The sequence below is a fragment of the Hippoglossus hippoglossus genome, chromosome 14, assembly GCF_009819705.1.
Source record: "Hippoglossus hippoglossus isolate fHipHip1 chromosome 14, fHipHip1.pri, whole genome shotgun sequence".
Lineage (NCBI taxonomy): Eukaryota > Metazoa > Chordata > Actinopteri > Pleuronectiformes > Pleuronectidae > Hippoglossus > Hippoglossus hippoglossus.
In genome coordinates, this window is record NC_047164.1 from 4,921,692 (window position 1) to 4,949,502 (window position 27,811).

At 44.6% G+C, this 27,811-nt stretch overlaps 1 protein-coding gene across 1 annotated transcript in view; it reads right to left on the bottom strand.

Annotated features, from left to right (window-relative positions):
• LOC117773988 (protocadherin Fat 3) overlaps window positions 1–27,811 on the bottom strand; it is a 67,129-nt gene that overhangs the window by 20,825 nt on the left and 18,493 nt on the right. Inside the window, 35 exon segments of the mRNA XM_034605966.1 lie at window positions 16–293; window positions 1,071–1,199; window positions 1,201–1,269; window positions 1,350–1,493; window positions 1,647–1,784; window positions 1,871–2,085; window positions 2,449–2,662; window positions 4,115–4,293; window positions 4,567–4,800; window positions 4,902–5,055; window positions 7,352–7,548; window positions 8,672–9,065; window positions 9,159–9,293; window positions 9,626–10,078; window positions 10,666–10,886; window positions 11,021–11,204; window positions 11,633–11,740; window positions 12,410–12,563; window positions 13,175–13,539; window positions 14,628–15,158; window positions 15,247–15,420; window positions 15,702–16,052; window positions 16,588–16,851; window positions 16,936–17,050; window positions 17,139–17,321; window positions 17,452–17,573; window positions 18,257–18,415; window positions 18,532–18,746; window positions 18,876–19,086; window positions 19,268–19,543; window positions 20,109–20,245; window positions 21,835–21,906; window positions 23,321–23,531; window positions 25,257–25,571; window positions 26,616–26,677. Of these exon segments, the coding sequence (XP_034461857.1) occupies window positions 16–293; window positions 1,071–1,199; window positions 1,201–1,269; window positions 1,350–1,493; window positions 1,647–1,784; window positions 1,871–2,085; window positions 2,449–2,662; window positions 4,115–4,293; window positions 4,567–4,800; window positions 4,902–5,055; window positions 7,352–7,548; window positions 8,672–9,065; window positions 9,159–9,293; window positions 9,626–10,078; window positions 10,666–10,886; window positions 11,021–11,204; window positions 11,633–11,740; window positions 12,410–12,563; window positions 13,175–13,539; window positions 14,628–15,158; window positions 15,247–15,420; window positions 15,702–16,052; window positions 16,588–16,851; window positions 16,936–17,050; window positions 17,139–17,321; window positions 17,452–17,573; window positions 18,257–18,415; window positions 18,532–18,746; window positions 18,876–19,086; window positions 19,268–19,543; window positions 20,109–20,245; window positions 21,835–21,906; window positions 23,321–23,531; window positions 25,257–25,571; window positions 26,616–26,677 (7,363 nt within the window).

The following is a 27,811-nucleotide window of genomic DNA, read 5'->3' on the forward strand; positions in this document are numbered from 1 at the left end:
TGTGTGTGTGTGTACCTGCCAGGTTCCAGGCCCGGCAGAGCCACGATGCTGCCTTCCTGCCTGCTGATCGTGAACATGCTCTTGGGCTGAGGCTTCTGGGTAAACGACAGAGCGTCATTGGGATCACGGTCGGTTGCATATATCCGACCAATCGGGCCGCCCGGGAATGTATCCGTCACCATGACAATGAAGATTTCCAGCGGGGAGGCTGCGGGTTTGTATTGGCTGTTTCCAATGACCCTGAGGAACACCCAGGAGGAGGAGGTAAGACTCGGCCTCCCAGAGTCACTTGCCTAAGAGACGAAAACAAACGAAAACTGAGATATTCAGTCACTCGGAAACATTTAAGGACTGATTTAAAAGTTTGAGCTTTAAGTTGCTCCGTTGCTTACGGGGGAAGACGGAAAAAAAAGTGGTTACAGAGCCTCAAGGAAGGTTGGATGATAAAAGTTTGTCTCACTCTTTGTCCTGGCATCGGTTTAACCAAACATTAAAAACACGTAGAGACAAAGATTGTGAAGCTATTTAGTGAGAACATAAAAGAAAATCACTAACAGCATCAATATTAAAGTACAGACCCTCAAACTCCACCTTATTAATGGTGTTAAAAACTTCTCCAAGAGAGAAATGTGTTTATATAAGTGAGGCTGTAGTTTCATGGTATAATGACTCCTCACATTAACGTCTGATCCAAAACCAACAAGTTGAAGAGTAATGTTAAACTGTAGATCAGCTAAAGAGTCATTAAAAACAAGCGTTTATCTCCAATATTCAGCAGGAAACTTTCAAAGTTTGAAGAATTCCAAGAATTCCATTGACAGCTCCTCTGGTTCCGGAAGCCGGGGATCATGGGTAATATCCACCATTTGGTTTACCAGTCACCAGACTGACAGATTTAGTTTTTTCTCTACATGAAAAACACTTAATCGCTCCGACTCAGAGTCCAACAGAATGAATCACCATGTGTAGCTGCAGGGGGCGCTGTTGCTCAGTAACAGCTACATTGTGTTGCTTAAACACAGTGAGAGGAACCGAACAGTCAACTGTTAAATAAAATATCAGTCCCTCACCTGGATTACAAGAACAAACTCTCTGGGGGCTTCGGGGCCAATCACACGGTTGGTCCTCAGAGTTCCCGTCTGGTCCAGGGAAAGAAAGTTTCCCTCGTTTCCTGACACGACGCGGAACTCGAAGGGGGGGGCCGTTCCTGGGTGAGTCCTTATCGCTGACGGACAGCTTCAGCAGGGTGGTGCCAGGGTCTTGATTGAGCTGCGAGTACAACGAGAGAAGTTGAGATGACGTGCGCACCAAAATGCACAAATCCAAGCAAAGACACACAGACTGTTAACCTGTAAGACGGCTGTGGAGTTGGCAGGGTTGAAGACGGGAGGGTTGTCGTTAACGTCGGAGATGTCAATGTTGATAATGACCGTGGAGGACATGGCAGGGGAGCCGCTGTCGAACGCCTGCACTGACAACGAGTACCTGGATACCTGTAGTGGAGCAGAAAGGAAGGAGTGTCCCCCAGCAGCTGTAATGCTCGTATCAGGCAAAGTGCCAAACACCTGAGATACTTTACTGTCTGTACTCATGAGCCATAAAATCACAACTGATTATGTATGAGATTCTCGAAGCTGCATCCTTACTAGTTCTCTGTCGAGCCGCTTGTTGACTTTGAGCAGTCCGGCTACGGGGTCAATCCAGAAGTGGTTGCTTCGGTCACCTTTCAGGATGGAGTAAGTGATTCGCCCATTGACCTGACTGTCCAGATCTTCTGCCAATACCTGCACAGCATTAAAAACAATATCTAATGTAAAGTTTAACAATATGAAAATTAAAAGATAAAAGAATACGAGGGAGCGAACGTTACCCTTGTGATTGTCTGACCAACAGACGTGTCCTCGCTGACCAGCACGTTGTAGATGTCTTGAGTGAAGGCCGGAGCGTTGTCGTTGACGTCCATGAGTTCAATGATGACCATGGTAGCGGTGCTGAGAGGAGGGTTCCCGCTGTCCCAGGCCTCCACAGTGAGGTAGAAGTCCTTACACACCTCAAAGTCCAGATCATCGGCCACAGAGATGGAGCCTAACGCACACACAAAGTTCAGTTTATATACAAGAAATATTAATTTAATTAACTTTACTGCTCAGGATAGAGATGCACTTAGCGATTAAATGCGCAGTATGTAACCTCGGCCACCAGGGGTCTTCAAATCATAACAATAAAAGACCTAGTTTGATGATATCGTGAAGCAGCGTCGGAATATGAGTCTTCAGGTGCAAATCATGTTCAGAGATGAATTAATGTATTAAAGTTTTACTTACGTTAGACAACAAACAGCTGAATAATCGTGATCTAGATAACAAGCTAGCGCATCGTACGTTGTTTGTTATTGAAGTGATATTTTATCTTTAAATTAACAAACCACCTACGAGGACCTGTGCTCACCCAGGTTTCTGTCTATGTTGAACTTTCCCAACTCGTTGCCCGACCGGATTTTGTACGTGACATCCGCATTAGGTCCGATGTCGACGCTGGTCGCCAACACTCGCAGCACTGCGGTTCCCACGGCTACGTCCTCGGGGACAGTGACAGCGTAGTCCCGCCTTTGGAAGACTGGAGCGTTGTCGTTCACGTCCAGCACCAGGATGGTCAAATCAACCTGAGGGGAAGGACAAGAGACGGTAGAGGGACATTTTGTCAGTGTAGGAGGCTCAAACAGGGATCTCACAGATATGAATGGGAGCAGAGATACTAAAGGTCTCACTAAGAGAAGAGCGGACGGACAAAAATCAATCCAAGTCTGCGTCCACCAAAGCTTGAGCGAGACTTCATTGGCCACTAGATGAATGTGAACGATTTGTGGCATTAGTGAGTCAGATAAATGTTGTTTTCTGCTGGAATCCAAGTCAATATTTCACCTTTTAGGCGCCGTCACGTTGTCTCTGCTTTTCTAAAAGATTAGTTTCCGTCTTGTTTGAGGTTGTTTGTGTCCTGGTTTTGTCTCATTTGTGTCTTTGGTGCAACACATTTGATTTCTGTTCATTGAGGTTGTTGTAAATTAGATGCACAGTCTATAATTCATGCTAATCATGGCAGGGGTTTATCCTGATTCAAATGGTTCCGTCAAATCATATTTCACCATGAAATACAAGTGCAGAAACACCACCAGTAGGCGTGACGTCTATGATCCACTTTTCAATCGAAACACAGGCATAGTGACATTTTATGACATTTATGCTCCGGCTACACTAATAACGTGGATCCGTGCCGTGTTTACAAAGCGACTGAATCATTTGCCTGTGAGTCGGCTGCGCTGATCGGAGCAAATTCTACAAAATCTATCTCTATTACGGGTTTTCTATCATATTTGAAAAACAGTTGTTTAGTCTAAAAACAATGTTAGGAAGTTATTTTCAGTTTTGAGTGTATTCTAACATCGTAGTGGGTGTGAGCGAGACGACACTTTCTGTCCCCCCCCCCCCCCATCTTTCCTCATTTCACCCACTGCACAACTACAGAGCTCGAAGATGAATTTTTCATCTTAATTAAAATCTACCAGGTTCCTTATCTGATCTCTTCAGTCAACAACATGCGTTTATTGACGTGTACAGACGGAAACACAGCGTGTACAGATCACTGATGACTCCACCGCTGACTGATCTGCACTTTAACATGTACTGTATGGATTGATACTGCGGTGACCTAAATGGGAACACATGTCCTAAGCAGCAGGTCACTGGGTTGACCCCTCCGTCAGCTGGACCATGTCACCCCCCTCTTCTCTCCCTACATGTCTGTCACTTTTTAATTAACACGAAAGGCCCAAAAATACATTAAAAAACCCTGATTTAATTGATAATTATTGTTAATTAATGTGTTAATCACTCTTTACAGGGACAATGCACATTAATGAACATTTCTGTAATGAGCCAGTTTAGAAATCTGTATTATTATCATTATTATTATATCCTTTATATTATCCTTTATATTATTTCAGAATTATTTTTCTACTTATATTTTTGGGGATCATAAGAACTCTCCCTTGGTTTAATTGATAAACTGAACAGCATCAAAAATACTGAGACCAGATCTGTGTCTCTCCCCAACATACCTGTGAGGACAGTGCCCCCTGTTGGCCGGCCTGGTCAGTGGCCTGGACGCGGACGCGATAAGAGTCTCTGCTCTCCCGGTCCAGAGATTTCTCCAGAATCACCATCCCAGACACGGCATCGATGGAGAAGAAACCGTTGACCGAGTCCAGCAGAGAATAAACCACCGTGCGGTTCAGACCTGGAGACGACACGAGACAAACGTTCAGGAGACAGACGTTCTCCTTCCTGTTCATGTGAATCCTTATTTCCATCAGAGAGAGAGAGAGACGATGGATACGTGCACTAATTGCATGTGACACATTTGCAATGGAGTATCTCGCCCATGTCCTAGTCAGCACTTCGGCTGCTCCGTGACTCGGTGGATTGCTTTCCCTGCACGTAGGAAACTTCCTGTGCTCGTTATCGGCCACACACCCCACATGCAACCGTGCGTTGCACTGCAGCAGCTCACCTTCATCGGGGTCGCTGGCTTGCAGGCGGGTGAGCAGGGCCTTGGGGGCTGCGTTCTCGAACACACTGGCCAGGTAATGAGGGGAGGAGAACGAGGGGGCATTGTCATTCACGTCCAACAGTTTGAGGGAAATGTCAGAGCGGCAGAACAGGCCACCCCCGTCGGTTGCCTGAGCGATGAGCTTGTAGGTGGGTGTCATCTCCCGGTCCATGACGGTGGCCGTACGCAGATCACCTTACAGGACACAAACAGGGAGACGTGCGTGGGAGGGGACAGGGTGTTAATTTGTGTTTTAATTAACGACAAACCCGGAGAGGAGGAATAATTGAATGTACCGGTGTTTGCGTCCATGTAGAAATCTTCGACCCCGATGCCAAACAGGGAATATTGAATCTCTGCACTGGAGCCTGAGTCAGCATCTGTGGCGCCCACTGTCAGAATGCCCTTGTTAGTAGGAATGTCCTCAGGAAACGAGGCGCTGTACACCGCCTGTCACAAGATACACACACACACAAACACACAAAAACAAACAAACACAGTGGACGTCAATTCCTGACAAAAATAAAATACATCCGTCCAGCACATCAAACACATTAACGTGTCGGCCGCTGCAGCCATTATCCCGGCTGACAGAACGGGCACAACACGGGGAAGTGGCCTTTTGTGACCCTGCTCCTCTCCTGCCCGCACGAGTTCACCAAACACACACAGCTTCTAACTGCACTGTGTCCAAGTTCAGTGCAGCACATCCCAGCCGGCTGCTTCGGCTCTGTCACATCATCTTAATGAGTTAATGTACGAGATGAAATGAAAGAAATTGCGTTTTGACTATTTGTTGGGGGGGGGGGGGAACAATCAAGTTTAAGACACCGGACATTAGGAAAATGGGAACAACAAAAAGAACATTGAATTAAATGAATTTTGCCATTTTATAGAACTTTTTAAATAATCGTCACGAAGCAATTATCACTGAAGTCACTGAGAGTACTGCTTCACACTAACATTCTTAATATGGCTTGTAGTAGAACTACTGTAATACTGCCAATACTGATACTACACACTACTACACACTACACACACTGATATCACTGCACTGCCACATTGGCCTGTTAGTTTAAGATCCCATTAAATCCATGAATTTATTTCCACTTTCTTAGTAACATCAAGCTTTTGCAACATTGTCTTTGACATTTCAGAGAATAATGGATCTTGATTAAAAAAATCTGCAGTATTTAGTGAGCTCACACCTTTAAATAAATTCTGTGTTCTACGTTTTTAACAGTTTAAACTGCAGCTTTTCCGGTTGATATCTTTTATGTTGTTATTTAACACTGTGTTAAGTTTATTTCACTTGAGCAGATTCACATTGTTAAGAGAGTTTCTTTTATCATCCTACAATAAGTGTAAAGTGCCTCGTTTTATATCGTACCCTTATTTGTTTTCCTCTGCGATAAAAATCCAATTTACTATTATTATTATTATAGTATTACTAATACTACAGCTACTACTGCGATTTTTGTTTTGTCTCCAGAATGATAAATACTCTCTAACATGCTGTCTTACTACGAAATCAACAGGTAGAACTACTACCACATTAAAAATGATATAAAAAAGCTGTGAACAGCACAGTTACTGTACAGAGTCTGACACTTAGCGTCTTTAGATGCAATCGATGCAGTTTAAAGTCAGAGAAACCACTTTGTGAAACCCAGTGCCGACTTATCTGAGAACAGAAGGAATAGAAGAGGAGAACAGGGAGACGGCGAGAATTGATTTCAAAGAGAATTAGTAAGAGTTTAAAGTGAGAACGAAAGTTTCTCAACTAATTATGTGCAATTGAAGAACTGCAGAACTCTCCTAAATGAAAAGGGATATTCCTTGAAGACCGCGCCGTCCAATTATCTTCCCCTTTCACTGGGATCTTCCTCCCATGCACCGGCTCGTGCCTCAGTATTAAAACTCATTTTAGGATGACTCCGAAAGTTGCAAGGTAAGAAACAGTTAAATGAGCTAAAGTTGATTGGTTTTTAATGACTTATACTTTGGTCTGCATCTTTATTTTCCATTTAAAGAGCAGTGCTCAGCAGCTCTTGAATCTGAATGTTTCCAAAACTTGCATTATTTTATCATAAACTACAGGAAATCAGTTGATATGAGCCTTTCACAAACATATTTGCATTTATCAAAACTTTGTCTCTACAGAATAATAATATATGTTTTTAAATTCAAGTTCTATACATTAAGTTGTGTTTTCTTTTTAGTTATAGTTATTCATAATAAAGTTTATGGTCAAACTGTAAAAAAAAAATAAGCCTCCATTACATTTCTTTATCGTAAGAATTCTATTATGAAATCTAGGAATCATTGCCATTTTTGTAAAATATATAATTTGATATCTGAAAACGTTTACGCCCTCATATAAGTATCGGCATAAGCCATTCAAAATCCATATCGGTCAGGCTCTTCTTGTTTTTATGACTTTGTGTGTTTGTCCTCGTTCCACTGTGCGTCTTTAAAGTGATGTAAGAATAAAGTTGAGTGCAGCTTAAAAACCTTGATTTTTGCACATTCCTAATCCTTCCTGTACACTAACTGTGTCACTGACTGTATTTTTAGGTTGTGATTTTACACAAAACACTAATTGGATTGTGGTTCGCCTGGAAACAAACAGCGATTAAAGACAAGTATTAAAACAAATAAAATTAAAAAGTTCATCTCGCCCCAGTCGGCTCGATGTTTTGTTTGCTTCTCATTTCACTCGTCTCCGTGTCTTTTCATCTCTGACCTGGTTGCAGATGGGACTGTTGTCGTTGGCGTCCATTACAGTAACTTCCACTGCAGTGCGAGCGACATAAAGGCCGTCGCTGGCTGTGATGTTGAGCAGATACCAGTCCTGCAGCTCACGGTCCAGCAAGCCGCTCACATAAACCTTCCACTCCCCCTGCACCGGGGCCAGGCCGAACACGCCCCGCGGGTTCCCCCCTGCGGATCATAAGGAACAAGGATTAAACTGCTGACACTACCGGGCAAAGAAAGAGGTGAAGATGTGTTGTGACAAAAACAAGAAGTTGTATTATTCCACAAGATCAATAAACACCAGGCCCCCCCCTCCCCTCTACCCCACCCACCCACACACACACAAACATCCGCATTTGGTGCAATCAATAAACATCTATCATCAAAGTGTAGAATCAGGCGGCTGGTGTAGCAGCCACTGGCCTTTCGAAGTTTAAAAATCTGACCTCTTATTACAACACTTCCATTAGGCCAATCAGTATTTCTGTAAATGCCAGAGCGGCCGAGCCAAAGTGTATCATCCTCAGTCATTATCAGACGCTGCGACGGGAATGGAAAACATCCAGCTCAGCATCAAGGTGAGAGTTTTTTACGACTGCCATAAAAAAAGAAGCGACCACACAAAGTCATGCGTGACTGTGAAAAACGACCACTTACTTTGGAATCTCCGGCTCATAGACGAGTCGTAAAAATCGTCTTGCAGGATAAGGCAGCGTTTAGTTATCAGTTTTATGGTGGTCTTATTTGTGTTTTTATTTCCGTTTGCTAATATCTACAACGAACTGAGACACGACAAACTGTGCACGACACCATCTTAAAAAAAAAACTAATAATAAAGTGCGACATAAGTGGCGTTAAATGAACGTTAATATGATTACGACCTTTAAGACCTAGTAGGTCATTTTCTAAGATGTTTACAACTTTTTAAGGCCTGAAATTCAGATTATATTTTTTAGGGCCCATGTGAAAACCCTGCTTTTAAATACACAAAAAATAGAGGAAAGAAAAAATGATAAAGAATCATAAAAGTTTCCAGGCTGGTTGTTATTAACTGAAAACTAAAGGAATAAAATAAAAAACTGTCTTTTCTTTTTGCCCTTGCTTGAAATGTTGTAGATAATACAAACCTAAGTGCAGTCAAATTAAAAGATAATATAAAAAATAAAAGGTTTGACATTTGAGTTAGAATTTATTAAAGATTTGACCTTTAATAATCACATCTGTGTGACTCAACGTTATCTCAGGGAACCAACTTATCGCAGCGGAAGTTGTTGAACTACATCATCAGTGTTTCGCCGCGTTTCCTCACCTGTGATGTAAAAGTTGACTTGGCGGTTCTGATCCGTGCCGTCTCGATCTTTGGTCTTCAGAGAGGCCACCACCTCGCCGAGGGGGTCGCTCTCTTTCACCGCTCCCCGGTAGAGCTCCCTCTCGAACCGCGGCGGGTTGTCATTGACGTCCGACACGGTGATGGTCACCACCGTGGTGGAGGAGAGAGACTTCGACTCGCCCAAGTCAGACGCCACCACCTCAAAGCTGTAGCTGGAGCACGCCTCGTGGTCCATCTGAGTCACCGTGGTGATCCAGCCCGTTTTACTGTCGATGGCGAAGACGGAGCTCGTGGTGATGGGGCCGCTGGCGGAGAGCGCGTCCTTTGTCAAGTCCACGTTGTAGGTGAGGAGAGGCCCGAGTCTGTAGGTTACCTGAAATGTAACAAAGAATACACAGCTTTTCAAATACACGTCTGAATCTACTATTCTCATTAGTGAGTGATGCAGTATTTGTACTTCACACACTTGTCCGTTGGAGCCCCAGTCGGGATCGAGGGCGCGCACTTGAACCACTCTGGTCCCAACAGGCATTCCCTCCATCACCGTGGCTACATAAGTGTTTGTCTCAAACACCGGCTTGTTGTCATTCACATCCAGGATCTGCACAATCACAAAAATAACATGGTTTTTCAGCTTTGCCCATAGTGAAGCTCCCATTTGACCGAGAGCATCTATTGTGAAGCTTAAAATGGGTTTCACCAAAGTCATAGGTTTACAAAGGAAGTATAATATGTAGATAAATGAGATTAACTTAAAAAATGTCTTTATTGAGACAATGGTGCACGTGTGAAATGAAAAGAGAGAAAATGGGCGATGATGCAGCAAAGAGCTGAGTCGGACTCAAGCCTCCATATCTTACTTTCCACATTTTCAAAAAGTCTGCAACATAAATCGCAAAAAAAGCCGGTTGCGTGTTCGACTGCATTACCAACCTTGACCTCCAGGTCCACGGTGGTGACGGACTCGATCAGGTCCCTCCGTGCTGTTGCTGACACCTTGAAGCGGAAGATGCTGACCTCTTCGTAGTCCAGCGGCTTGACCAGACGGATCAGACCCGTCTCCCTCTCCACGAGGAACGTCCCTCCCTGGTTGCTGTCGAGCGTCTCCCCCTTGACGACAGTGAAGAAGCCCGTCTGTCCGGGGCCCATGTACACGGACCCCAGGGCCGTCCCTACCGCTGTGTCCTCGGGGATGGTGAAGGAGTACTGTGGCTGGCTGAAGGAGGGCACGAACGCGTCTGGAGGGACGACGTGGATGAAGGCCGACACCAGGGAGTGTTTGGGTGGTGAGCCGCAGTCTGTGGCTTTGACGAAGAAGGACAGAACCGTCCCCTGGAGGTGGTCCACGGTGCTTTTAGTCATCATCCAACCGCTGTCGGGCTCCACCTGGATACCAGCACAACCACACTGTTGTTATACTCTAACCCTAAAATCTATCTATCTATTCGTCTATCCGTCTATCTATCCGTCTATCTATCTATCTATCTATCTATCTATCTATCTATCTATCTATCTATCTATCTATCTATCTATCTATCTATCTATCTATCTATCTATCCGTCCATCTAACTATTGATCTATTCATGCTACCTTTTATGTTACACAGCCTTTTATATTTTCATCTAGTCCTTTGTTCGTTATTTAATTGCGTTTCCCTTTTAAACAGTAAAGACTGACTGAGGCATCAATCTTCATGAAGCTTCATTTTCATTTGATGAGCAGAGTCGTATAATCTATGGCTGACAGATGGTTGTTAATCCACACAAATGAGGAGGGGGGGGGGTGTCAGCTGAGAATTTATCTCTTAATTGAAAAAGGGGGGGAATCAGTATCGCTCTAATTGGAAACATGGTTTACTCTCGTTAAACACATTTGTGGAAGTTTGGATCTGGTTAAACTTTATTTTTTCATTTACGTTTGAAACTCCATGAAAGCAGCCAAGTGACAAACAGTGAAGAGTGAAATACACGGACCTCCAGCACGTCGACCAGCGACAGACGAGCTTCACTATAAAGGGAGTAGGTGACCCTTCCGTTAGGCCCAGCGTCCGGGTCTGTAGCTTGGATCTGTGTGACCAGAGACCCTTTGGCAACATTTGCTTTAATGCTCATGCGGTACTCCACAGCCCTGAAGCGGGGGGCGTTGTCGTTTTCATCAGCGAGGACAACTCGTACTGTGCAAAATGATGCACGGCCTGAAAAAAATAAATGTAGAGATTTAGCACATATATATTTGTATAATTTAAATATAGAAATGAATGATTATACTGTTGAGTTCACTGTAGTATGTATAACTTAAATATTCATAAATCTGTGTCCACTACCGTACCTCCACCGTCCAGGGCCATAACGGTCAGCACCATGTCCTTGTTCAGAGGATTCTCTCTGTCTAACTTCTGGAGAGTGGAGATGACTCCGTCTGCATCGATGTTGAACTGAGTTTTCCCGAGGTCGTTGATAAATGAATACGTGATCTGGCCGAACAGCCCGGAGTCCTCGTCTGTTGCACGAACCTGGAGGTCGACACAGAAATTCAGGAAAGTGAGATGTTGCCTTGCAGCAATAGGGTCACGGGTTTGAATCCCAGTTTGGTCTTTCTGTGTGAAGTTTACATGGGTTTTCTTCAGGTTCTCCGTTGCCCTGGGCTTTGGTTCATTGGAGACTGTGAAATGTCTGTAGCTGTGAGTGTGAATGGTGGTTTGCATGTTGGCCCTGCAATATACTGGTGACCTGACCAGAGCGGATGCCACCTCCTGGGATTGGCTCCATCAAAACAATAAGTTTTATAGATAATGGATGGATTTTCAAAAGAAACATTAAGACCCATCTTTTTACCATAACCTTTTCCTGACGTGTTTTTACCATAATGGCTGTTGTTCATTTTTAACATCCCACTGCATCATTGATGGAGGGAGACTGTTAAGTGATGAAGAAAACTCACCTGAATGACCTTTGACCCTGGAGGGGCATTTTCTTGGACCTCAGCCAGGTAGAACCTCTGACTGAACACTGGGCTGAACAGGTTCGCTCCGAGGACACGGACAATCACCTGTGGATCACTGTCACTGTTACAATCATCATCATCAACATCATCATCATCATCCTCATCACCATCATCATGACAAACATCATCATCATCCTCATCACCATCATTATCCTCATCGCCCGCATCATCATCCTCCCCCCATCATCATCACCAAAAAACTACAAAAACTGGGATGACGTGTTATTACTGTGTTATTACTGCTACACCATGTTACCACTGCTACTCCATGTTATTACTGCTACACCATGTTACCACTGCTACTCCATGTTATTACTGCTACACCATGTTACCACTGCTACACCATGTTACCACTGCTACACCATGTCATGGGGTTTATCAGACATGTGGTGAAACTGAGCCAAAAAATCCCACATGTCCCGCTTGTAATTTACATTAAGAGACAGATGTGACCATTTTTTCTCCAGTTGGCAGCTCATCCTCGTAGCAAATTAGAAATGACACGAACACACATTAACCTCTAACTGCGGAGCCGCTCAGCAGCCGCCAGCGAAGAGCTGCAGTCGAACTGCATAGCTGCAAAGTGCTTGTAATAAATTTGAAGCAGGGTTTGCTAAAGCAGGTCACGCAGCTTGCTGAGTATTAAAAAAAACAGGAAAAAGACAGCAAATCAGTCGACAGAAGTAAATTGTGAATGCAGTGAATCCGCCTCACCTGAGCAGTGTTGGTGAAGACTCCATCTGACACGGACACATTGAGTTGATACGAGAGTTTCATGCCTTGTCTCCTCTTGTTAGACAGACGGAGCACTCCTGTATCTGGCTCCATCATAAAAGTCATCCTCTCGTTCCCGGAGACGACGCTGTACCTGCAGGAGAATTTAGACAAATGAGCGCGCTGATGATTATTTTGCTCACAAGCTGCTGGAAATCAAAGTATTCTTGAGAAGTGCCGAGTTAGAACTTTAATTTGGGTTGTTACTCGAAAAGGTTTAAATGCTCTAATGTTCAGAAAACACATCACCTTCCTCACCCTGTCCTCCTGCTCCTCTTGGCTTTGTTAGGGAACGTGCCAAACTAACCATTAGGCTACATTATGCAAATGTGGAGCATTATCACATGTGCCATCCCAAAGATGCAGAATTATTGATCGGATGACTAACAAGGTCTTTCTGTGAGTTTCTGTGTTTTCTGTGGAGGAGAGGAGCTCCCTGTACCACAGACGTTCTGTTTTTTAACTTTAATATTGCATCCACAAAAAAAACCATATACAACACATTAGAGGAAAGAATCTGAAAAACATTACACGTCTTCTCTAAGAAAAAAAGACAGAAAAGGTTTTCTGAACAAAATGAATCTTTAAGTTGACCTTTGTTTAAAAGGAAACAACGAACAAAGGTCAACATCTGCATTCATGGTACAAAATGTTACCGCAAAGCCAAGAAAACAAGAACTTTTTAGAGTTTTTCTCTTGTGTTACCTCAGCCTTTGAGCATCACAGATGTCGGCGTCTGAAGCCTGAACACAAGTCACAAAGTGTCCGCGGGGAGCGAGCTCGCTGACAAAGGCCTCGTACAGCGTTTGGCTGAAGTTAGGTGGATTATCGTTGGTGTCGGTGACGGTCACAGTTACGCTGACGTCGCTGCTGAGGGCCGGGTCCCCGCTGTCCGTCGCCTTGACGATGAAGTTGTAGCGCTGGACGAGCTCGTAGTCGAGCAGGCGTGCCGTGAATATCAGGCCGCTGCTGCTGTCGATGTGGAAGTAGTCGCTGCTGTTGTAGATGTCAGATAAGATCTGGTAACTCACTGCAGCGTTCTTCTCCGAGTCCTGGTCCTGAGCAAACACCTACAGTGAGAGAAGCATTAAACTTTTCAGCGCCTTATGAATTATTCAAGATAAGGTCTGATTTGTTTGCCCTGATAGACTCTATATGGCTGCGGAGGCCTTCGAAAAAGGAGATAAAGTTCTGGGTCTTACTGAGACTTTATCACGACACAGTCACATCGCAACCAGATCAAAATAATAGTTAAACATCAAACAACAAAAAGAATGAAGACGTGTTATTGTCACTTAAAGGGAAAAAAAGATTTTTAAGATTTCGAGAATGAAGTTGAAATATTAAGAGAAAAAGGTTATAATTTTAGGCTACATATCATTTTAGAGGCACAATATCAGAAGAGTCTGTGTTAAAATGTGAAATGAAGAGCATCTTGTTACTCCTACTAAACATTTCCTGATGAATGTTTTTCTTTTTGCTTTATTCTCTTTATTATGATGATTTTTCTCATTAAATTCCGACTTTATTCTCGCAATGTTATGACTTTCTTCTCAACTACGACATATTCACATACTATTATTACTTTATTCTCATACGATTTTCGAAATCTCCGAATATTTTCTTCATATGGTCCTAAATACATCATCCTAACACTACGTTGTAAGTAGGAGGATCAACTTTTTTGTTATTGACCTCAAGTGTTTTGAGCTGCATTGACAAAATAAAATTACATAGTTTGACCAATGAAGTGAACTACATCGCAGTTTCAAGCCCAGGTGTATTGTAAGCTACAGCACATAATAATATGATCCATTATTCTTAAATTGATTTCTTGAATACAAGAACAATCAAATAAGGCCAATAACCTGTCTGACTACAGATATTATTACACAAAAAAACAATGAATCCAAAAAAGCAGTGTCTTAGAACTGTCTTGCACAAAATGTGTCTCAGGGCGACAACAGCCCTGGTCTATTATCTGCTAAAGGTCGAGAGCTTCCACTGGGAAATTTCTAGGGAAATATGGCACTATCTGCTCATACATAAATGATTTGGAATCTAATATTCATCCACAGTGCTGCCGAAGGGAGGTGTAAGTGTAAACAATCATTCAGCGAGAGTACACACACTGTACAGACACAATACACACACACACCTGTAACACTGTGGTTCCGATCATGGAGTTCTCAGGAAGCACAGTGGAGTAGGAGTTGTTCAGGAACAGCGGCGGGTTATCGTTCACGTCCAGCACGACGATGTCCACGTCCACCTCAGACTTGGCCCCGGTCAGTGTGTCTGTAGCCTTCACCGTTATGCGGAAATACTGCGTGGTCTCGTAGTCTAACGGGTAAACCACTCCGATGATTCCCGTGTCGAAGCCGATGTCGAACTGGAGCGACGGGTCTCCGTCCGTGATGCTGAAGATGACGTTCTGGCCTTCAGGGCTGGTGGCATTGATGCACAGGACGGAGGTGGAGACGGCCACATCCTCTCGGACGGTGACGCCATAGAAGGGCTTGTCAAACACTGGCATGGCTTTATTTACCACGGTGACGGGCAGCTCCACCTCACTGGACAGAGGAGGGAGGCCGCCGTCAGTGGCCACAAGGACCAGCTTGTACTCTGCGTTGGATAAATCCACCTCAAAGGCTCTTTTCAAGCTCAGCTCTCCTGTCACTGGATTCACCTGCACACAATATGGAAGCAGTAGTTTGTACCATGAAGAGACAACCCATGGATTTCCAAACTTCCTTCAGGACAGATGTAGCTCTCACCTGAAAGTTCCCGTGCTGCTCCTTCAGGCTGTAAGTCACTTCTCTGTTCAGGCCGAGGTCTTGGTCAATGGCCGACACCCTGAAAATAGCCAAACCTGGCTCTGCTTCCACCTGCACAGCAGCGTAGTACGGGAGGTTCACAAACTCTGGAGCGTTGTCGTTCACATCCTCCACCTACAGAGAGGACAAAAACAAATGTATGGGGGAACTGAGGGCTTAAAGAATAAGCTCCTTACGTTGGGTGATAGGATCAGAAAATACTATTGATAATCAATGATCAAAATGTCTTTGTGTGTAGCTTAGCATTTATATTGTACATCTGCTGAAGCTACCGTGAGAACTTGTGAGCAACAAGAAAACACAATCGGCAAAACACAATCCATGCAAGTGGGAAATAAGACCCTCATGAACACACACACACACACACACTTCCATACACAAGTTTCCACTCCCACCTGCACTCGTACAGTCACCCTGGCCACTCTCAGTATCTCGTCCTCTCTGTTGACCTCCACCACCAGCTCGTAACTCTCCTTCTCCTCCCGGTCAAAACGCACGCCGGTGGTGAGCACCACTCCGCAGGTCGGCCGGATGATGAAGCGTCCGCCGGGGTTCAGCAGAGTGTACTTGAGCGGCTCGTTGAGGCGCTGGCCGACTGTGTTGACAACAGTCACCACGGTGATATTGGCTACGTTCTCTGCGATGGAGGCGGAGTAGAGGGGTTGGGTGAAGAGGAGGCCGCTGTCGATCGCTTCTCTGACGACCACAGTCAGAGACGCCATGCTGGAGAAACGTCCGTCCCATACCTAGAAACAGACAAATATAATAAGGCTGAGATTGCCAAATGATAATCAATATGTTATCTATCTATATAAAACGCGCACACACAGGGAGAACATGCAAACTCCACACGGAAGGACCCCGACCAAACCGGGCTCCAAACCAATCCCTCCTGCTGCGAGGGGTCAGAGCTAACCCCCGCCTCGCACTCAGCTCAGATGAGGAAACGTCTTTATACATATACAGAACAGCTGACTCAGGGCAGACTTATCCACAGAATGTGATACTGGAGGTTTAAAAAAAATGCTGCATGCGTTGCTGTTTTCTTGTCTCCACCCTGAAGCATGTAGAGCTGCAGACCACCCCTCGCACTGAAGTGTCCTACATCAAGACACTGAATAACCAGAGGCTCTGTTCTACAGCTGACCCCCTGCTCTCACCTCCCTGGGGAAATAATTACTATCCAGGCCAAGTGCATACTGATTATCAAAGCCAGAGACAAGGCCGCACACAGAAATTCTAATCACGTGAGCACCCTGTCCACTGGATCAATCACTTTACCTTCACATTAAAGCGGTAACGATCCTTATTGAGGTTGGGATTGATGACGGTCACGACTCCAGTGTTGCGCTGCACCGAGAAGTGCTCCACGTTGTTGTCCACCAGAGAGTAAACCAGCACGGGGGTGACCGACTTGTCCGAGGTCGTGTCAGGGTCAAAGGCCTCGACCCTGAGCACCTCCACTCCCATGTACGTCGGCAGGAGGAGGACTGTCTCGTACGCGTCCTGGGAAAACCTCGGAGGCGAGTCGTTGATGTTGATCACCTGAGAAGCGGCAGAAAGAGAGATTTTGTTAAATTTTTAAGTAATACAGGAGGAATTAAAGTGGTGTATGAGGCAGTGATGTACCTTTATAACCACGTCCGCTGGGCTGTCAGCCGTCTGAGGAGGCTGACCACCGTCTCTGACATGAACCCGGAAGACGAACTCAGAGAATGTCTCATAATCCAGGCTGGCGATTGTTCTAAAATGTAAAACAGTTCATTTAATCAGAAATCACGAACTATATCGCGTTATGAGCAGGTGAATCAGAGAGCATCAACGTCACTGACCGAATGGATCCCGTCCCAGAATCCACGCTGAAAAACGCGCGAGCGGTGTCCTCTATGATCTGGAACACCAGCAGGGCGTTGTGGTTTCGGTCCCTGTCGGTCGCCCGGATGACCAAAGGGTTTCCATCCTCTCCCAGCACCACACTGTTGACTGGAGCAGCCTCACTGATTTCACCCACATACCTGATGTAACAGAGGGAAACGTCACGTGTAAAAATCCCTCCAGACGATAATAACTGTCAGTTCTCAATGTGACATGTCAGCAGCAAACCTCTACTTTCTATCCACTCTGCAAATTAGCTTCCACTGATACCTGATTTGTTGGAAGACAGGCGGGTTGTCGTTGACGTCGCCCACCTGGACGACGACAGAGGTGCTGGCCTCCACTCCAGCCATGCTCAGAGCCTGCACCGCCAGGAAGTAGGAGGTTGTTTGCTGCCCAAACAAAGATGAGGAAAAGTTGTTGTGTTTTATAATTGTTGCAAGTGAAAGTTATTATTCGAGGAGGTTATGTTTTCCCTCCTGTCTATTTGTGAGTTTGTCAGCAAGATAACACAACTGCACGGATTTCCAAGGGTGTCAGGGAAGAATCCATTAAAGATTGGTGCAGATCAGGATCAGGGGGCGGATGCAGAAAGGTTTTTCATTCTTTTTGGCATCGCAAAATAAGCAGTTTTTCCACATTTTCACTAATATACCAGAGAATAATTTATGGATCTAGATGAAAAAAATATGGCATTTTAAGGGGACTGATTTCTATGAGTGTGTGAAATGTGGTGCAGCTTGTTTGAATATAAGGGGAACGTTGGAGAGGTATGTGTTCTCCTGAGTGCCACTCTGGTTTGTACATGATTTAAGTGAAAAGTGAAAAACAAACTGCAGGAAACCAAAATTCAAATGAGGCTTTCTTCAAATGTTAATGCACCACTGCTTTTTTATTTGAAGGAAAATCAAACAGCAATTGTGCAACACGGTGATAATATTCAAAGAAAAGGCTTCAGAGTTTGTTTTCACGTCTGTTCACTTCAAAAATCAACACGTCATTGGCCCAAACTTTTTCCTGAGTATCTACAATGAGTACTTGCAGGTGGATGTTGAACTGAAGATCATTCACATACCTCGAAGTCAAGTGGTTTGCGTGTGCTGATGACACCGGTGTGATGGTTAATGAAGAAGCAGCTCTCCTCGTTCCCCCTGTTGATGTCATAGATGAGAGCTGAGCGGCTGAGGGCGCTGACGGTCGTCACGTACGTCCCGACGGTGCTGTTCTCCATTATCTGTAAATACAAAGTCTAATTTTAGGCTGAGTTAAAGTCCACTGGTGATCCTGTATTAACCTATTAAATATAGAGATCATCCCCCGATACACCCGACTTCTCAGCTCTGTCTTTACCTCAGCCTGATACTCCTTCTGAGAAAATGTAGGTTTGGAAAAGTCGGAGAGAATCATGGAGATGCGGACGGAAGCTGTGGCCATGAGCGGAGGAAATCCACTGTCCGTGACCCGAACAGTGAGCGTGTAAAAGCCCACGCAGGTGAGATCCAGATCCTTGGTGATGAAGATGAGCCCTGTTTTATTATCGATGCCAAACACGCCAGCGGAGTTACCTGGAAGAAGAGTAAAGGTTAAACACTCCATTACTGGTTAATATACAAAATTGAATCTTAATCCCCGTTTGTGAAACTGATGAAAAATAGAAGAAAAGAGAGAAATAAAACTTTCAGATAGCATCACACCTGCATCTATGGTGTACGTAAGCTGCCCGTTAATCCCATTGTCTTTGTCTAAGGCCGTTACTTGAAGCACAGACGTGCCAACGGGAGATGACTCGTAGGCCAGAGCGTCGTAGACGGTGCTAGTGAAGTACGGGATGTTATCGTTGGAGTCCTCCACCGCCACCAGGATACGAGCCAGGTCTCGGTTAAATGGAAATTCCTGATCCTTGACCTACAGCAGCATCAGGGAAAATGAGAGAGGAATACGGATGGTGTTGCAGGAGGCTATAAATGAAGGAAACCAGCTAAAATCAAGTTTGGCAGGGGGAGTTGCCAAGAGGTGCATTACTTGGACGACCCCACAGGGACACACACATTAACAAACACACATGAGTGGTTGTGCGTCCTCTCACCATGATAGTGAGGATGTGCTGCGTTCTGGCCTCGTAGTCCAGCCTGTCCGCCGTGTAGACCACTCCGGTGCCGGGGTTGACCCTGAACAACCTCATGCTGGCGGGGTCCACGCTGCCGTAGATGGTGAAGCTCAAACGGGCGCGCTCATCCACGTCTGTAGCTCTAACCCGCAGCAGCTCCATGTCAACCGGCACGTCCTCCGAGACGCTGACATCATACGTCGCCTGCGAGAAGACCGGAGGGTTGTCGTTGCTGTCTTGTATTCGGATGAACACCTGAGAAAGGGTTACAAATAGTCGGTGGAGTTGGTGCAGAGAAGAAACGTGCGCAGTATATTTTCCTCGCGGATGAGAGCGCTGGTGTAGAGGCAGCTGATAATACTTTATATAGTTGTGGGGTAGTATTGTCATCCCTGGTAGAAATACCTTTAAAACTGTTATCACTGTCTCTTCACACCGAGGCAAGGCAATATTTATGTCCCTTCTCAGAGCCGTAGGGTGTGTTGTCAAAGAGGGATGTGGGCAATTTTTGAATTTACACAAACACTTGACCTTTCCTTGCCCGGGCTAATCCCATTAATCCAGTGATATCGAGGATTCCCCTCACAAGGCAGACCCAGTGGGGCAGCCCAGGCAGCGGGAGCACCGGAAATGTCAAAGGCAAGAGTATATTTCATAGTCAGCAAGAGATAATTTGGGGAAAAGGGAGTGCAAGTGTCGGAGGGAGGAAAGATGAGAGTAAACAGCTCCTCTCGGAAGCGGTAACAATAATTTAATTTGATGTGGGTCTGGAGTGTGTAAATGGCAGTGCCAGAGCATAACAAATCAAGAGTGTGAGTACCTGCGCCGTGGCAAAGTTGGTTCCATCCGTCACCTGAATAGTCATGTTGTAGACAGCCTGCGCCTCCGCATCCAGGGGCTTGGCCACAACTAGAGTACCCACACCGACTTGAAGGTCATACTGCATGTCAAAGCTCCCTGGAATCACACACACAGATCACACAGGGGTTCAGCGGTTTAGTATTCACTTTGTGTGCTAAACTCAGGTGCTCTAAGTTATTACTGTGTAATTGTTTTGGCCAGGTGCCTATGTCTGGAGCTGGAGGGTCTGTGAAATAACGTAAAATGAAGCAAAAAAAATGCAGTGCAATGCAGCGGCGAGCCCACTTGGCAGCCTGAGAGCTGCTAACAGCCACACAAACATCCGTCTTATCACTGCGAAACACAACCCATCTCAGAGATCAAAAAACCTGCAGCCGGGTCTGTTCCACAGGCGGTGAGTGTACAGTTTAGAGGCTTAATGTTTGATTAGAGCGAGGGCGAGGGTTGACGCGCGTTAGGTATTCAGCACCATCCTCCGTCTCACTTCAGCTTCTCCCTCTCTCGAGATATCTGGGAGCTGGAGCTGTCCTCAGCATATGAATACTGATTGGGCATTTTTCACAGAAGCACTGATGTGTGTTGAGTTGGAGCAAACCACAGGGATTTGTGCTTTTTGTTGTTGTTGTGTTTTTTTGTGTGTAGGTTGGTCAGTATTACACTACGGGGGAGCTGTCTCGCAGCATTAAGAAAAACACAAATGTCTGTGTGCAGCATGGAAATAAAACATTTGTCCTGTTTCTTCTCTGTCTGAAGATATTTCACAGGTTGTTATAGTGTTATTGGAACAGTAGCATCTGTTTAACATCGGACCAGGTACTGGATGTTTATGTGTCTGCAGAAGAAACTGAGTAGTTAAGTTAATAAATTAACACAATAATGATGCACATAAACCTTTTCATTAGAAAATTATTCATATTAAATATCACACTCTTTCACATTTGTCTTAATTAAAGATAACAACATTGATTGCTGTCAGCACATAAGTGACAGGCATGACTAATAAGTTAAAGGTGCCCCGTGGAATTTATGATCTCTAGTGGTGTTTTACAGCGATCATATTTCTCTAGTTTCGTTTATATCACATATTCTATCAGCAACTAAACAAAATACACATAAACAACCCAACAATTCAAGAACTATGTATATATATATATATATATATATATATATCTTTTCTACGACTGCAGTACTGCGGACACAGTATTCTTTACTTTTTCCTGTCAAATGTGGTATAACAGATTTATTAGCTAATGTGAACTTGAGTGAAAACCTGATGATTTTGTCCCTCATTTGTGTCTTTGAATGAATGTTTCAGGCGTTTCTCAGTAAAATGTTTGCCCTCTTTTAGCTCAGTTTTTGGTCTCCACCAACTCCTGAGGGAAATATCTGTCCCTTTAAACGCTAAATTCTTTAATGTGCTCAGCAGCTGGTCACTAACTTTAAACTCTTCAACTTTCCAAAGCTGAACTAGTAGCATGAACCTGCGCTGCATGGAAAAAGATAACAAATTAGCGCTGTTTGTGTGAAGTTGTATGTGAATCCTTTTTTAAACCCAGATCAATATGTTCTGCCATTGGCGAAACAAGGCCCCGGTGCTACATGCTGCATTTCAAGCGTTTTCTGACTTCCTCCAGACCTGAGGCGTTGGAGGAAGAGCTGTGGCGAAACTTAAGCTTTGACCAAACCTGTGTCGAGTGAGCAGTTCCTTCCACAGGCGTTCTGTGGAATGTAGAACATTTCTCTGGCTAGACGTCCACCTAGGAGAGAGGGTGAGAGGGATAAAGTTAGAAACAGAGATTATTAATATTTAAGAATTGGAGGATATTCTCCTGATCAAAGTCTGCATCATTTTCAGTTTATATACGGCCGCTCTGCAATGTCGACAGTTTTCACAGTCATGAGTGTTATTAAGTAATGTAAGCAGACCGTTCATCAGAATAATTCAGCACAGGAGAGGAAATGTGACTCAGTCATGAATGATAATTTGAGTCCAGCTCCAGAAGTTTGAGAGAAAATATCCTCATCACTCCGCTTGCACTTTAAGCACAAGAAAATGAAATATTAAAAAGCTTTTCCTGTACAATTACCCCACAGGCATCACACATTAGCATTTTCTGTATCTTTTAAAGAACCTCTAAGTGAGGGATCTGGGTCTCTGCAAATGTTTTGTTTTTTTTGTCATAAAAACTACCGAATAGCAAAAGCAGTAATTATCTATAGTATTCACGGATTATACTCTCACAGGCTTGAATCAGGAGGTAACGGCACGGAGCTGGTCAGCAGCAGCGGCAGCAGCAGCCGCAGCAGCAGCAGCAGCAGCAGCAGCAGCAGCAGCAGCAGCAGCAGCAGCTAATTGTCATTAGTTTGATTCTGAATAAATAAACTCTCAAGAGCAACATAGCTTTTTTTTTAACAGACTTCGCCCTTTACCTGTTTACAATTAATCTCCACTACATAATGTGCCGGTGGCATTTTGATTTTAACAAGCTAATTTAGATTGTGAGGTTAATGAGAGGTAAAAGAAATGAGCTGAAATACGTGCATGTTACGGGAAAGTTGTTGAGGACTGGGAGGAAGCCTGCGCTCTGAATCAGGCTGTGTTTAACGTGGGCAACATTTTAGTTTTAAAGGAAACTTATTTAGCTTTTTCTGTTTTTCTTTCCTTTAGTGTGTTGTATTGATTTTATTTTTATGTAAATGTCCTGCAAAGTTATAAAGCCCCAATTCCTGAGAACCTGAATATGAGCACAATATGTCTCCTTTAAATATATGACGTCCAGAGTGTTGGTTCTGTCTCATGCAGTTCCAACAAAAACAGCCAATCAACATCTCTACAACACTATGATGCTGAAACTATGCAGATGGTTGAATTAATTCAATTCAAAACACTTTATTCAAGTCTCGAGAGGCAATTCAGGATTTAAATGGTTTTGTCTGAATCTGACTCACAAGTCTGATGCTTCCAGTAATAAAATCAGAGTTCCTCTTTTTAACATGTCAATTCAAAAAGGTGGATACCAGCATTAAGTGTAATTGAAATATTATTTTGTTTATATTTTACATTAAAGTACAATAATACACATCATTTCTATGAATAAATGCATTTGAATGAACCTGAAATCACAGGATCCTTCTCTGGCCTGTTCGGTGCTGCACGTTAATTTGTCTTACCCACGATATTGAACCAGACAGGCGTGCTCGACTGGCTGATAGCGACGACGCCCACCGGCTGAGCCACAGCAGCCGACTCCGAAATCGAGAAGTTGTAGTACCTCTGGGTGAACACCAGGGGCAGGGGCGAGGGGACGGGTTTGCGAATCCACTCCACGTGGAGTTTGACAGTCGACCATAACGGAGAATCGCCACTGTCTTCCGCTTTTATCTGAGGGAGGGAAACAAATAATTTTAACATTAGACGTCATTGGTGTAGGAAGTAAATTCAGAATGAATTATCTGGGGTGAGTATGTGTATTTATTCCAAGCAGGCAAACGTCAAGTCTATTAGAATTCAAGCCTCCCTGTCAAAACAATAGTGATAAAATCTATACTCATCTCCTCCACACTGACACCATCCCCCTACATTTACATACAACTGCACTTCATCCATGAATTATATTTAACATTAACCTCAACAGTTGATCTCAGCACTTACACGGGGCGGCCGGCCCTGTCTGACTTCAAATTGCTCACTCGTCACTTTCACACATCGAAGCGAGAACGTCATAAATCAAAGACAAATCTTTGGAGTGAATCGTAAAGTGTTGTGTTCACTGACGACCAAGAAGCTGCGAGTCGAACGCTTTATTATCTCCGCCAAAGGAGGTAATGTTTTCTTATCTGTTAAGTAAGCAGCAACAACTTTTGAACGGATTGAAATAAAACTTGGAGGAAGGATGAATTGTGGGTCAGGAGAGAAACCTTTAAAGTTTGCTGGGGCGCCGGATCAGGGGGCGGATCCAGGATGGATTTCTTTCAACATTGCGAGATTTTGTGTTTTTCAACATTTTCCTATATTTCTGAAAGAATAATTCATGAATCTTGATGATAAGAAATCAGACATATTTAGTCTAAAAAGGAAAAGAGGTAATGATGTCTGATCTACTGAGCGGCCACATGGCTTGTGGCCACTCAGATTTACCTTTAGCCTCATAGACCCTCAAGTTGAGCATGTGTTGTCGATCACGAGGCCAAAACTCTCGATGACGTCAAGGTGCACAACTGAAGTTATGTCCCTAACATCCGCTGGTGGCTGCTAACACCTGCTAACATCTACTGGTAGTTGGAAAGTTAAATTGTGCAGAAGACCATCGAACGTAAAAGAGATATTCACCATCTTGTCCTATATTCTAAAATAGGGGACTTAGGGATTGGATGAAGTCCAGGGCAGGCGACGTGTAAGTGCCAATTTCAGGCCAGAGTATCAGACGTGCACTGTGTTACCTGATGTGTATAAATGTCAGCTGTGCCATCCACCTCTGCATTTTTTAGTTCACTGACCATGGAATTACTGCGACTGTGTACAAGCTCAAACATCTGGATTCGTGCCAAGGTGTTTGGTCCACTTTGCACTTGCTTGACGCCGAGCACAATTTACTGATGGCTTCCCTAAAGGCTTCGAATTATGTTGTAACAAGAAACAGGATTTGGAAAAGCAGGACTTGTGGTGAGCGGGGACCGTCCCTGAAAGAGGCCTCAGTCTTAGAGCGTCTCTAGTGAGGTTAACTGAAATGTCTCATTTAGCCAAATCTTAGCTTAATGACTCCACAGAGGCCCCTTAAATTCTGCACTTTCGTTTGAGAACAGATCTAAAACTGTTGAAGATGCATATAAACTGTTGATTCCTGACTGAATCCAGATAACCTCAACTACACAATGTTGGTGGTTGCAGGTTTGAAGCCCAATTTGTCACCCAACAGCAGCTCAAAAAAAGCTCCCCCCTATCAAACAACATTTAAATCCACTACATCCAGATTCGCCAAAATTTAATAGGTTATTTTTTGGGCCACGTCACATCCTTCCACGAGGTTTTGTGAAAATCCTGCTGACAAACAAACAGACAGACAAGGCCTAATAGGACAGGACCATTCATGACCATATTTTAACTTACGGTGAGGATATCGTAGCTTCCGGCCGTCACCACCTTCTTCGACGACACCATCGCTGTCCTGGGGTCGATTCCGAACTTCTCGTCGTCGTTACCGTCCACGATGCTGTAGGTGATGTTGCCATTTGGTCCCAAGTCGCGGTCGTAGGCAAAGACGCGGTACACCGGCTCACCGCGCTTGTTGCGGTCTCGCTCTGGCAAGCTGATGCGGTAGGTGACCTCCGGGAAGGTGGGCGGGTTGTCGTTCTGGTCCTCGATGTGAACGATGACCCACACGGTGGACTGGCGGGTGGTCACGGGTCCGTCTATAACTGTTACCTGAGGGAACGAGGAAACATTTTAGTCCCTTGAGCTACTTTTGGTGGGTGTTCATTTGTGAGGGCGTGTATTTATTAACATCTCCCACTGTATGAATGTCACTGTGGAGCGCAGGAGGCCGCGTGGGGCCGAGCTCACGAGAAATCTCTTTGTATTATTGATCCCCTGGAGGCAGAGGCAGAGGTCTGATCACTGATCAATTGGATTAGATCAGGGCGAACACCGCTGCTGCCAGCTCGGCCGCTCTCTAGACTAGTAATTACAGACAGGCGCTGTGGTATGCAGTGCATGCACGGGCATTCCAGCTTGACATCTCAGGACGAGACAGGAGACAACAAACACTCCTGCCCCCAATTTTAAACTCTTCTTGGCTGTGAATGTTCGAGTATATACGAAGTGATAGATGTGAGCGACTTTCTTTAACGTCTGCTGCCTTCATTTTCTCGTGTGTTGTCATAAGCTGGGCTCTTATTAAGTCCTGGAGCCGAACAAAGCAGACTTATAGAGCCTGGACAAGTCCGCTGGCAATACAGCAACACAACGCCGCGCAGCAGTGCCGTGGGTCAACCGCGGGTTATTTCATTCCATTTTGTCGAGGGGGCAAAGTGCTCGTGGATTCCACTGACTTTAATAAATTGAAGGAAAAGTCCGGGAAAGTAGAAGTTTGCCTGTGTCTCTAAAGTCTAGAGTCTGTGATTATCAGGTTCATCTGCATGCAGAGCAACAGGAGCAAGTGAAATGGTAATCACCGAGCTATCTGTATGCCCAGTGTCTGCGCTTATCAAATGCCGGGCAGACCAACTCCTCTCCTCCCCTGTTCTCCTCCTGACTTGAGAAGATAACCAGTGATGAATGATTACATTTAGAAAATCCTAAAACCTGGGGCCCAAAACTGCAGCCATTCATCACAGTTTATGGAGCCTTGAGGGCCTGCCAGGGTTGTCCTCCACCGTGTCTCTGTTAATAGTGAGTGGTGGCAGGTGGCAGGGCCAGATAAATAATAATACTATAAAGCAATGAGGGCTGTCAAGGTTTTTACTGTACCTCTAAAAAGTGCTCCGCCTGTTGTTCTCTGTCCAGTTTCCTCGCCGTCGTCGTGATGAGCCCTAAAAGTCACAAAAGAGAAACTTTCGATCACGCAGACAGACGCATGGTGGATGAGGATCTGCTGCTACATTTAGTGTCTGGATTCCTGACATCATGCAATATATTTAAGTTTACAAACAGTGTAAAGTTTTATGAGGCCAAAATAACTTCCAATGAGAGTGAAGAATGAGCGGCCGTGCGCACGTGAATCCCCACATGCACGCAGATGATATATTGCTCTTTGTAACTACAGCCTGCAGCTCTGGCAGAGGCGAAGGCATTTGGCACATGTTCACATGGCTGTGGGTCACTCAGTTGGCCAGCGTGCCACCAGGACAGAGGGAAAGGAGCAGGGCTATTGATAACATTTTGATCGAGCCAGATTATTCCGCTGAGCAGACTGCCGGCTGCATGAGAAATCACAGCCTCTCCAAAGAGCAAAGACGCCACCTCTCGCTCCCCTGACGCAGATTGTGTTGATCGATAATTTCAAGGTTTCCTCAGCATAAACTTTAAACAAATAAAAAAACCCCTCTCCAGACATTATCAGAGGGAAAAGGGAAACACAGACATTGATCCAGCGGCAGATTCAGCCCTTTACGTGTTAGTTTTACAACACACAGATATTTGTTGTCCAAGAGAAACGAATGTCCTTGAATAGTATTCATGAGATGAAACACAGAGAAACATCTCAGCTGGGATCCAAGTATTTCATCCTAGGTCATAAATACAAAACTGCAGTGATACAAGGACTGAAATATTATAATTTTGTTTTTCTTATAGAAGAAAATGCAAAGAATCACAGACACAGGCTCAAATTCAAACATATATGAACTCTGATGTGTTTTCTGTGTGCATTTCTATGCAGAATAACACTGAATGTGCACGAACGTGTTTGTCAAAGCCTAATGAAGCATTGCAGCAAAGCAGGATTAGTTTGGATGCTCCAAATATCTGTGCGGTCCACACTCAACGGAGAGACGTGCACTCTCTCACGCTCGCTGTCGTGCTCGCACATATCGCAGTGTCACCTTGAGCTTGCTATGCAGGCTAACTTCAATTAAGCAAATTAGGAGCAAATCCAGAGCGACGGCCACAAGCTGCAGGAGAGAGAGAGAGCGAGAGGGTGGAGAGGGCGGAGAGGGTGGAGAGGG